This window comes from Perca flavescens, chromosome 15 (genome assembly GCF_004354835.1).
Source record: "Perca flavescens isolate YP-PL-M2 chromosome 15, PFLA_1.0, whole genome shotgun sequence".
NCBI classification, from domain to species: domain Eukaryota; kingdom Metazoa; phylum Chordata; class Actinopteri; order Perciformes; family Percidae; genus Perca; species Perca flavescens.
Window position 1 is genome coordinate 11,278,723 of NC_041345.1, and position 12,237 is coordinate 11,290,959.

At 42.3% G+C, this 12,237-nt stretch overlaps 1 protein-coding gene across 3 annotated transcripts in view; it reads right to left on the reverse strand.

The window, feature by feature from the left end:
* Positions 1-12,237, reverse strand: part of cep112 (centrosomal protein 112) — a 116,744-nt gene that overhangs the window by 27,330 nt on the left and 77,177 nt on the right. For all 3 annotated transcript variants that reach the window (XM_028600583.1, XM_028600581.1, XM_028600582.1), the window contains one exon: positions 8,591-8,653. In XM_028600583.1, the coding sequence (XP_028456384.1) occupies positions 8,591-8,653 (63 nt within the window). The remainder of the gene's footprint in view (positions 1-8,590; positions 8,654-12,237) is intronic.

Consider the following 12,237-nt stretch of genomic DNA (forward strand, 5'->3'; position numbering starts at 1 on the left):
AAACTCTGGAGGACTAGCCCTGCTGGAATCTGCACACTGTGTGGGAGTATGGGAGTGAGTGGTGCGGGTCGACCACAGACAGAGAGAGAGAGACAGAGACAGAGAGAGAGACAGAGACAGAGACAGAGAGAGAGAGAGAGAGAGAGAGAGAGAGAGAGAGAGAGAGAGAGAGAGAGAGAGAGAGATTAGGCTTATTTTGTCAGCAGGAAAGCCACATGAAAGCAACAAATGACACATTATTATGGGAACATCATTTCTGGGCGTAATCATTATTTTACAATATGGATTCCCTGCATCTGCTGGTCTTTAACCCCCAGGCGGTGGCGGCACTCTAAACTAGTGAACTCAGCTGTCTGTCTTGTTATTCCTGTATATATATACACAATACAGCACCTTTTTACTGTCTGATAGCCAGCCAGGCCTTCTGTAATTGGTCTGGTGAGACTTGTCTATTTCCCCAGCCTGCTAGCAAGCTCTGTTCAGGGCTAAAGGCAGGATTACCTATCCATGAGCCTGAGGTAAAAAAAAAAGCAGTGGAGATTGTGTTAATTCTCTTGTTTGTAAACAGAAGGGTGAAAAACTAAGGCCATATAACGATGGCCACCATAGGAAAAGCAAGGCTTTGCAAAATTTCATGAAAATAAGTGTGAAAACCTGGTGGCGGATGTTGAAATAGTGTAGCCTGGTTCCAGACCTCCTAATTGCTGCACACACCTATGATCTGTTAAAAGGAACATGCCGACTTATTGGGAATTTAGCTTATTCACCGTAACCCCCAGAATCCTACTGCTCCAAATTGTGACAAAAGTGACAAAATAACACCAACAAGTTAGACAAGTCGATACATACCCTTCTCATCTCAGTACGTGCTGTAAGGCTGTCTGACGCCGCCAGCGGCATCAGGCCAGCACAGAACCTGCAAGTGAATGGTTCGAGTAATCCTACTGCTCCGAATTGTGACAAAAGTGACAAAATAACACCAACATGTTCCTATTTACATGTTGTGATTTGTAGAGTCACAGCGTGTACAAAAAACAACGTAGCATGAGACACAGCCATCTTCTAACTGTAAACAAACCGGGAACTATATTCTCAGGCGGAAGAATATAGTACTTGGGCGGAATGATTTGCTTTGCAGGAACCTGTCTGAGAATATAGTTCCCGGTTTGTTTACAGTTGTTTGTCACTTTTGTCACAATTCGGAGCAGTAGGATTACTCGAACCATTCACTTGCAGGTTCTGTGCTGGCCTGATGCCGTTGGCGGCGTCAGACAGCCTTACAGCACGTACTGAGATGAGAAGGGTATGTATCGACTTGTCTAACTCTGGGGGTTACGGTGAATAAGCTAAATTCCCAATAAGTCGCCGTGTTCCTTTAAGCAATTGAAATAGTGAGGTGAGAACAAAATGGCAAGTGACAGAAAAATGCTATTTACTGCATTGGCATGCGCAAATGAGCTGAAATAATAAGTCAATGAATCAATTAGTTAATCGACAGAATATCGACTATAAATCTAAAACTATTTTTAGACCAGCTCCACTATGTTCACCAGCTAGTTTGTTAACTTTGACTGCTATTTTGTGTTGGGTGGTGGTGTACAGAGCCTTTTCACTGAAAACAACACTAAGGAGAGCAGCTAGAGTGAAAGAAGAAGAACAGTAAATTTGCGGGCGTAAAACCAGAACAAAGCGCTGATGAACAGTAAAATCGGTAAAGTCTGGTGATGTTCATCCCTACATTTGAATTAATACTGCAACATATCCTATTTGTTTAATACATGCGGTACATTAAATGAGGGACATTTGCATATGGAGTGAACTTCAACCTCTTTCTTCCAGAACATGGTACTTCTCATGTACTGTGCCTCCCATGGCAAACTCCCTCCACCACCTACCTACTCCCACGGTGGGACGGTCAGGGATAAAGTAATGATCTCCCGCCAGTACCACAGCTACCACCCACTGTAGCTGGATCATTAAGTGAGGGAAGGGAGCACAGCCCTGTTCAGTTCACAGGTCACCCAGGAGGACCACTCACAGCTAGATGCTTAACACACAGGACTGGATTGGAGAGACACTAATTAGGAGTCTGTGTAAATGTGTGTGTGTGTGTGTGTGTGTGTAAAAGAGAAAGGCAGAGAATGAGAGACAAAAACAAAGACTTAACGTGCAAGAGAGGGATATGTGTGTGTGTGTGTGTGTGTGTGTGTGTGCATGCATGTAAACATATATCCGTATGTGCTGTGTGGTATGTTTTTAATTGGGTTATTAGCCATGCAGTTGAGCTCAAGAGCGATGCCCCATGTCAGACACTGAGGGGTTAACAACTGGGGTTAGCCTTTGAGGTTCAAAGGCCTCTTGTTTACATTTGACTTAGTTGCCCCAAGGGGTAGGAAACACCCACCACCCGTCCCACCTTTACCTTTTAAGACAAAGCCGCCCAAGCTCATGACAAATACCCTGCATCAATCAAGCATATTAATGTGTTTGCACAAAAACCCACACTTTCAGCATAAGCCTGTGTATAACTAAACACTTCAACAAAGGTGTTGAATTCTGCACACCAAGACTTTTCTTTATTGTCAGAGAGAGAGAGAGAGTGCTGTTTGTTGATCCTGTGCCATCTTTGTGTCCCCAAAACAGAGGATTAATCATTTGTTGCTTTGTCTGCGGCGGCGTACCGCCAAAGCAGGCAAACATGGCTGAACTTTCGCACAGCATCCGACTTCTTTTGAAGTCGAGCATTGTGTAACCTAATAAGCTACCGTTTTCTCACAACATCTGCTTGTCAACCCCGCTTTCAACTCTGGGCCTTTGCCAGCCAACCCAAAATGGGGGGATTTAAAGAGGAGAAGAAGAAAAAAAAAAAAAAAAACATCTCTCTCCCCCCCCCTTTGAATCTCCTCTTTGTGTAACGAGGTGCAATTACGGCCAAATGATTGTGATATTTTACCCTGCTACATAATCAAGAAGAAAACTCTTTTCTTTTGTAATGTAAACAGTACTTAGGTTTTTTTTGATCTTTTAAACTGGTGAGGTAAAAGCTGCCTGAACTTTCTGAGACATTTTGCGGAATGACAGTGTGTCCTGGGAAGTTATATTCCTGGTTGGAGAGAAGAATTACCTCAGTTTTAAATGGGGCTCAGTCTGAGGAGACAAGCAGTAATGTTAAACATATGGGCCTCAGTTGGAAGTGTGCCATGACATGAGGAAGAAAAACAGGTATGGAGTAAAGAGCTATTAAAGGCACAGGAGAGAGAATGGAGAGGAGGAGGATACTGGTGCAAGTGAACGGACAGGGGACAAATAAGTGTGTGAAATATAAGTAGGGACTTTAACTGATCTTTTAAGGTTGATTTATACTTCTGCTTCAAGATCTTGCAGAGGCTACATCATGGGTTCAAGTCCCCATACAGACCAAAGTATGGTGGCGGACTGGTAGCTGGAGAGGTGCCAGTTCACCTCCTGGGCACTGCCAAGGTGCTCTTGAGCAAGGCACCAAACCCCCAACTGCATGTCCATCGACAGCTGCCACCCCCTCACTCTGACATCTCTCCATTAGTGCATGTATAGGTACTGAGCATGTGAGTGTATTTCAGGCCTGTATGTAATGTGTATTCTTTTTTTAAGATCAATTTTTTTTTAATTATTTTTCCATTTTAAACATACAGAACAGACAAACACACTTGAAGAAGAACAACCACCCACTCCCACCCCCATGGTCGCGAGGAAAAGAAAAGAAAAAACAAAACAAACAAAAAAACAAAAACCTTGCCTAGTCACTCTCCTCTACTTCTTGTAATGCTGAGGTCATTAGGACCACTAGCGGCGCCAGGATTTTGATTATAGGTGGGCCTCCAGAAAACTGAATGGGCCAGTTAAAATAAGCCAAAAAAAAAAAAAAAAAAAAAAAAAAAAAAGAGGACAGCGGAGCCGGATGGTAACTCATCACTTGTAACCGTGTTACTTAAAATGGCGGGAGTTTCCTCCTCCTGCTCCTCGGAGCGTTTCTTGCTGAATTTAAATGAAAACAAGCTGCTTTGCGTTTCATATTAGCTAATAGCTACAGTCTGTGTCTGTCTCATTGAGCTTTCTTGAAAAGCTTGCGCGCAAACGTCATTCATTTCATTGGATCACTTGCTGGTGAAGATGCAGCCTGTGGGCAGGCTTAAGAGTCCACATGTGGGGTAGAAGCCAGCGTTGAGCTATCATTTTCTTGGTCGCGGTTGAGCCGGCTAGCCAAATGTTTTTCGGTCTCCCAAGCAGATGTAATTTAGACTTGTCATTAAGTAACAAAACAGTTACCAGACATTAAGTGTATGTTGTGCCAAATTGGGGTGTTCAAATGCCACTTATTGGTGTAGCGTAGTTGCTCCTCCACCTGTTTAAAGTTGGTCAATGTGTTGGTGATAATAGGGCCATAGGATAGCATACAATTTTTTGGACACACACCTGTGAAGGCAAGGTATTGCAGTCTTAGACTTCCAGTGAGGTTTTGCTCAATTTCTCTCCATGGGACTGTAGATGAGGGGTCCATCCACACTCGTGGGCCCGTAGCTGAAAGGCTCTGTGGTACACTTTAAGGTTGGGGAGGGCCAGGCCTCCCATGTTTTTGGTACGTTGCATGGTAGAGTATTTTAGCCTAGGTTGTTTATTATTCCAGATATGCTGCCGGATTACGGTATCAAGTTTCTTCCAGAAATATATTGGTGGGGGTAAGGGGATCATTGTACTTAAGAAATTCACACAAGGAACTATTTTCATTTTAACAACAGCAATCCTGGACTGGAGCGATGCCGGCAGCACAGACCAATTAGCCAGATCCCTTTGAACACTACTTAGTATAGTTTCATAGTTGTCCTGGACAACTCGCTGTAGCGATGTGTGAATGGTGATGCCCAAATATGTAATTTTGCTTTGGGTTGGTATTGTATCACTAATAGCTGATGTCACCTGTTTGTTGTTCAACAGGAGCAGATTATATTTATTCCAATTGATTTTATAGCTGGAGATTGAGCGAAATTTGTTAAAGATTTTAAGAAGTTTTGGAACAGAGTTCTCAAGGTCAGATATGTACAGCAAAATATCATCTGCAAATAACGATATTGAGTTAATGGATTTTATCTGGACATTACATATTTTCTTTTGCCTTATGGCCTGGGCTAACAGTTCAAGAGAGATTGCAAATAGCATGGGAGATAACGGGCATCCCTGTCGCGATCCCTGCGCGATGGGGAATGGCTGTGAATGCAGGCCATTGGTTAAAACTATGGCCGTGGGATTCGTATATAAAGTACGTACCATGTCAATGAATTTGGCGCCCAAACCAAGCCTCTCCATTACTTGCCACAAGTAGTTCCACTCTAGGCGGTCAAAAGCCTTTTTCGTGTCCAGTGATAAAACTGCTGCCGTTGTTGGAAGGTTTTTGGCTATTCTATTACATGGAGTAATCTGCGTATATTGTCTGTAGCTTGATGCTTTGGTGTAAACCCTGATTGGTCGGGGTGGACTAGCTTCTCAATGAAGCGTTCTAGGCGTAGTGCCAAGACTTTGGAATAAAGCTTAATATCAGTTCCAATGAGGCTGATGGGCCTGTAGTTCGAGCACTCCGTAGGATCTTTATCCTTTTGTGTATGACCAAAATTAGTACAGTGTTGGTTTGTTGATGAAAGGTGCCCCTCTCTATGGCAGAGGTTAAAGTTTGTAAAATGATAGGTCCTACTGTGTCAAAGTACTGTAGTAAAAGTTCTGATGGAATTCCATCCAAACCCGGTGTTTTCCCTTTCTTAGCTGTTTTTAACAATGATTTGAGTTAGGGCTGCTCGATTATGGAAAAAATAATAATCACGATTATTTTGGTCAATATTGAAATCACGATTATTTAACACGATTACTCATTAAACTTTGGATATAATGGATAGTGTCCAGGGTATAATCTTATCTCACAGAAAGAGTCTTTGGATCAGAATAAATTCTGTTTTGTGAGTCGGTTCAGCTTTACAGATATCACACATAATTTACACAGCTAATGAACAATTCCAAATACATAACACAATATGCATCTCACATCACATTTTCACTCACTATGACCACTACTAGCCTACTGTCATCATTTTACATAGAGTTTAACAACAAAACTAAATGCTGAGGGAACGTTACTATGTTTTTTCCTGTTATTTTTGAGCAGTATGCCTATATGCACCGCCACTAAGCTGGAACAAGTTTTAAACAGTAAGTGAATACAGCGTGTCGGGAGAATACAAAGTTTACTACAGCGGGGAGTTAGTGGCAGAGGGACCCCAGCCGCAGGGTTAACTAACGTTAGCTGCTCCCAGACAACCAAGTTGGTTTTGCCTTTTTTGCTTACCAAAACGCTGCTGTGGCTGCTTTCCTTCTGCCATCTTTATTCGCTATGAGTTTTTATATTCCAGCGGAGGATATGCACACAACTTGCCTCCCTAACTGTATAGGCTGACAAAGTTTATGGCTTCGGGATGGGCGGATGTGTGCGTGCGGATGTGCGCATGCGCGTGTTATTCAGAACACAAGACAAAATAAGAGTGTTCTTGCAAAACAGAACATGGCAAAATAATTGTTTTTCTCGATTATATTATTTTGGTGATCGTTGGGAGCCAAAATCGAAATTGAAATCGAAATTCAATTAATTGCACAGCCCTAATTTGAGTTCCTCTAACGTAATGGGTTGACCCAGTTCTTCTGCAGGTTTAGCTCTTTCAGGAGCTTTTGGCCGGAATGCAGGAGGATTCATACAACTTTAAATAAAAGGATTGGAAAGTGGCAGTGATATCTTTAGGATTTGTTGAAATACCTCGGTCTGTGCAGATGCAACTGATAGCAGCTCTGGACTGGCTTTGTTTTAATTTCAGAGCTAGCAATTTACTTGGTTTACAACCATTAAAATAGTAATTTTGCCTCACTCTGTGCATTATGAATTCAGCTCTCCTTTTTAGCAAGTCATTTAGCTCTGCTCGATTAGTGACTAAAAGAGTATGTGTAGTTTTAGAAAAGCATGTCTTTAGAGACCTTTCTAACGATTTATAACGTTCTTTCAACTCCGCAATCCTTGCCTCTCTTTTTTTCTTCAAATTTGCTGCAAAGGAAGATTTGAAATCTCTTATAAATCCTTTAGTGGCTTGCCAGATGTACGCCGGGTCCAAAACTGAGTCAGTATTGATTGATATGAACTCCGTTAGTTTGGCTCTAAACTCTGTATCAAAAGCTTTGTTTTGGAGAAGGGAATTATTAAATTGCCACCTTCTGGATTTTTCTCCTAACATATCACAATGGAATGTGGTTTTCAGCGCATTGTGATCAGACAGGATTGCTGGTTCCATTGCTATCGTATGGAACATTGCCTTAAGTTCACTGGAGCACAAAAGATAATCAACGCGGCAGTGGGTGAGGTGACGTGTGGAAAAAAAAGGTGTAATCTTTGCTAGTAGGATTGTGCATTCTCCATATATCTGTAAGATGGTGGGATTCCACAACTGCATTGAACATGTCCGATATGTGTTTTTGGGCTTTCGTGTGGTTGACCCCTGATCTATCCTGATTTAAATCTAGTACCGCATTCATGTCTCCCCATATAATTAATTAATATTCATTGAGAAAGAGAGCAATTCATTGGTTAGGCGCAGGAAAAAGCTTTCGTCATATGTAGCCGGTATGTATACTGAAATGAAGGCTATTTTCCTACTCCTTATCATAGTATATATATATATATATGATATCCTGCCTGAGTGTCTACTACTTTTGTCTATGGTGAGTGTGCATCTCCGTGACAGCAACAAACTAGAGCCCTTGGTTTTGGTGTTGTCACTAGATGAAGCAGCAACTTTGAAACATTTATTTTGTAGACGATTTACATCTCTTTTACGTAAATGTGATTCTTGAATAAGCGCCACGTAAACGTTCTTCAATGAGAGTAGTCGGTCACGTGATCTCTCTGTAATGTGTATTCTAACAACATTGTAATTTGCGGGATTGCGGGATTTATAAAGTATAAATTATTACTAGCCCCCTTTTCTCGCCCGCTACAAGTGACCTTACATGTAGATATTTGATTCACTTCAATATAAAAAAATATTGATTAGTGCACATTTTTATTATCAAAACATCCAACAAATCAGGTACGGGACCTGATAACCTGTCCTGCATTCACACAATTCTGTCTGAGCTGTGAAGGAAAGCTTCTACCTCTAACACCTCTGGAAGCAGAGATGAAATGCTGAACAGCAACAGTAAAGAGAAAAGCCAGACAGCAAAGCTTTAATATTTATTATGCAATACCAACAATGTTTTAGGTGTAGATTTATTTGCTGAACTTCATGCCTGATATGGGATGTGTGTGTGCTGTGCACAAGTGTGTCTGGGCAAATCTCCTGAAGGGTAAAGGGCAGGGTGGCTTGCTGTGTGTTTAAGAGTGTGTGTGTGTTTGTGTGCATATTTTCATATGTGCTTCCCCATCTCTTCCATCAGTTTGTCCAATCTTTCAAGGGGTTCAGTGGAAAAAGAGGAATATAAAATGAAAGAGCGGGAAAAACGAAGGGTAAAAAAGAAAACTGAATACCTGGGCAGACTTGGCGAGCTTCTGACTGTACTCCTTCTCAATCTGCTTCAACCTGCTGTTGGTCTGCAATAAGAAGGGAGAGGGGAGTGTGAGAAAGAGATATGCAGACAGACCGATAGAGAGACACAAAGAGAGAGAGTTTTGAAAATGAATCTTCTATTAGGAAGTGCATGCACACACTACCCTTCCAACCCACACACACACACACACACACACACACACACACACACACACACACACACACACACGTTGACCTCTGCCTTCTGGCAGTGTGCCCCCGCGGTGCAGGCCTGTGGCCCCTTGGCACAGCGCCAGTCCCACTGATCATGTGTGCCAGCAGGTAGTGACAGGCATGGCGCACAGTGGGCACCACGGGCACTCCCCTTTGATCACTTGCCAACAAATCATCACTTAACAAGAAGGGGGGAGGGGAGGAATTAAACGTTGCTGCCAATTAGCTATAGGGAGAAAAAAAAAAAGAGATGATCGGGAGAAGCTGGGAGACACAAAACAGGGGAGACAGAATAGGAGTGAATGGAGATTGTTGCTGTTAGGAGTTTATTGAGCGGCGCTCATCTCTTTGTTTATGGTTGTTTCTCTATGGGAAGCCAGCCAGCTGGAAGCAAAGACTCTGAGTGTCTAATACAAGATCTGCCTCCATTCAGCTAGCTGTGTTGTGATGCCAGAGTTTCAATGAGAGGCTAAACAGTGGAGTGAGATAATTAGGTGTGAAGTGTTGGAATTCGATAGGGATGTTGATAGCTGCCTGTACGCACAGTGACAAGGTCTATACAAGTACTGCAGAGAGCAGACTTGAACTATTGGGGGATATAGGTCATTATTTGAAAGGCAGGCAAGTCTTTTAAGGGGATGCTGAACTCCCTGCTCTATATTCCCCAGTGAGCATCCCGCAATGCCGTTGATGAGCCAGTATAGAACAAAGTATAACGCACCTATATTTAATTCTTGAAAGCTTCCTGATTACGAAGGAAATATAAAAATACCTGTATAAAAACAAGCCAACAATGCAGTAACCCTGATTTATACATTACACACACACACACATACACACACACACACACACTCATTCAAACACACCCGCTTGACTCTCTTGACAGCCACTGACAGACGGACAACTCACTAACAAACACTGTTTCATTGAACGCACCCCTCGCAGCCATCAACACCTGAGCTGCGTTTGGACTCTGCACCCCTTCCAAACACTTCCTGACAAACATAGCCACCCTGCTCTGAGCGGACACACCTGTCACCACGGAAACACAGAGCCATCACCAAGGATACCGGCCTGTCTTCCTGTGCCAGGGATCTGAGTGGCAGCCCACTTGTCCCTAGGGGCCCTATAGCAGCTGATGAGAGAGGGGGAGACAAAGAAGGGTGTAGAAAAGGCAAGAGAAAGAACTGTGTGTGGGAGAGGGGGCGCAAATGGAGTCCTTCAATGTTTTTCTTTACAGCTGACACATTTGTTTTCTCCCTTTAATGGTGCCGGACTGCTCCATCTTGGCTACAGCTTAGATGACACTGTGGTAGTTACTGTAGTATTAGATTTAGTTTTACCATAACTCTCAAGCAACCTACATTTGCTAGAAAAATATCATCACAAAGAACAAAAAACATGATTTTCTTGAAAATAATATGAAATGATGAGACTTAAATGTGTCCCAGTAGTGAAAAATGTTTACATCAAAGTTATATATCAGGATCAACTTTGTAATTGACTGTGATGTAATGAGGTGTGTGTGTGACTCTGTACTGTACATGACACATGTGAGTGTATTCATGGAAACATATGGCCATATTGACATGCAAACCGGCTCAGATGTTTCATAAAAACATAAAGAGATTGCTACTAGCCTATTCCTTTTTTTCCTAAAGTCACTCAGGGGAATTTATCAGGAAGCATTGTACAACATCATACAGCTCAACCATCTAAACATACATTAAAAATGGCTGGAAATAGATGAAGATCTGGATAGTACAGTAAAACTGTGACAAATACAAAAGGAAAAATCTGAACTAAATTAAAAGCCCAGCCATGTATGTGTGTGTGTATGTGTGTGTGTGTGTGCGTGCGCGTGTGTGTAAGCACTTTCAAAGAGAGTACCTGTGCCCTGCCTTAAGGCATTTTTGTGCTGAAGGCACTTTGAGGCTGTATCAGGCTCTTCAATCGCCTCTTAATCCTAGCTGTGTGGAGTGCGGCTGCTTTGAAGTGTGTGCGTGCGTGCGTGTGTGTGTGTGTGTTAAAGAGACTAGAAGTGGATCTGAAGGCAAGGCATGCACCGCTTACCAGAACTTAATTAATAATCTGCAGTGGGAACCAGGCCAAACACGCACACATACACACATACTGACACGTGCACATTAAAAATGGACTTGCGAGAGTGTAGGAAAACGGGTGACAACTTTTTCTCTCATACGCCCACGCCCACACACACACACACGCCCACACTTATTCAAACACAGACAATGGACAAACAGGACACGTGAAGGCCAAACACACATCCAGAGTTTGATCTTTTGGAAGCGACATTTGCTCAAGGTTTGCAGTCCCATTGTTTGTAATGGACCGTTGTATTGTTGCTAAAGGAGGAAGAAACCACAGTAAACATTTCTCAATAGAGTAATCCTGCCAACACATGATAACTTCTGTGTGTGTGTGTTAGTTTTCAGTATTTTCAGAATCTGTTCAGTGCAGTCTATAGTCCTGGACAGAATATTGCCTCCATATGGCATTTTTCTTCGATATGTTTCCAATCATCTCACATTGCTTAAGAGCAATTATGGTTTTCAGCATCGCTCTAAATCTGAACTCTGACAGAAGATATAAAACTGATGCAAGGGTGATGTCACACCACACATAAAAAGGACAACAGATTGACAGGTGATTGGGTAAAAGGGCAGGGATGTTTTTAAAGTGACGATGAGTCACAAAACATGCTCTTTTTTTTATGCCTGTTGCTAGTTTCACCCTGCACACAACATGATGTAATATTGCACACTAGGGAACTGATTTGTGGGATACATTTCTCAACAAAAAAAAACATGATTTCAAAGAGATGCTCTCCCTTTTAGTGGCAGCAGTATTTGTAAGCATTCAAAACGATGCTCTGTTCGCTATATGTCTCTCATAACATTTTGAGTTCAATCCGCCAGCGAGGGAGAGCCTGGAGATGTTATTTGCTCGTTTGTCTGTAATCATTGCTGTCTTGCTGTGCATATGTGTATGAGAGTGAAAGTTGGTGCTGTAATGACAAGAGACTTTATTTCCATTTCACAGTTTACCATCACTGCCTGTCAGTAGTGATTCTCTTAATCCCTGCTGCTCATTTTCGGAGCTGCATCACACGCAGTACAGAAATAATGCATCACAGGCTCACACAGGCAGGCAACCACAGATAAACATACATTAAACACACAGACACACAACATACCCAATGTTCAGTGATTACACACTCAACCAGCCAGTTCTTGGTATCTGAAAACCAATTAAATCCATTACCATCAGTGTGAGCGGGCTTAACATCTAACATCCATCATAAGGTCAGGAAAAAAAGTTAGTTTGAGGCTGTGAATGCTTAATGGCTGGAGTCGCTTGTAGAATCACAGAATGCTTCAACATAAGCAGGTGG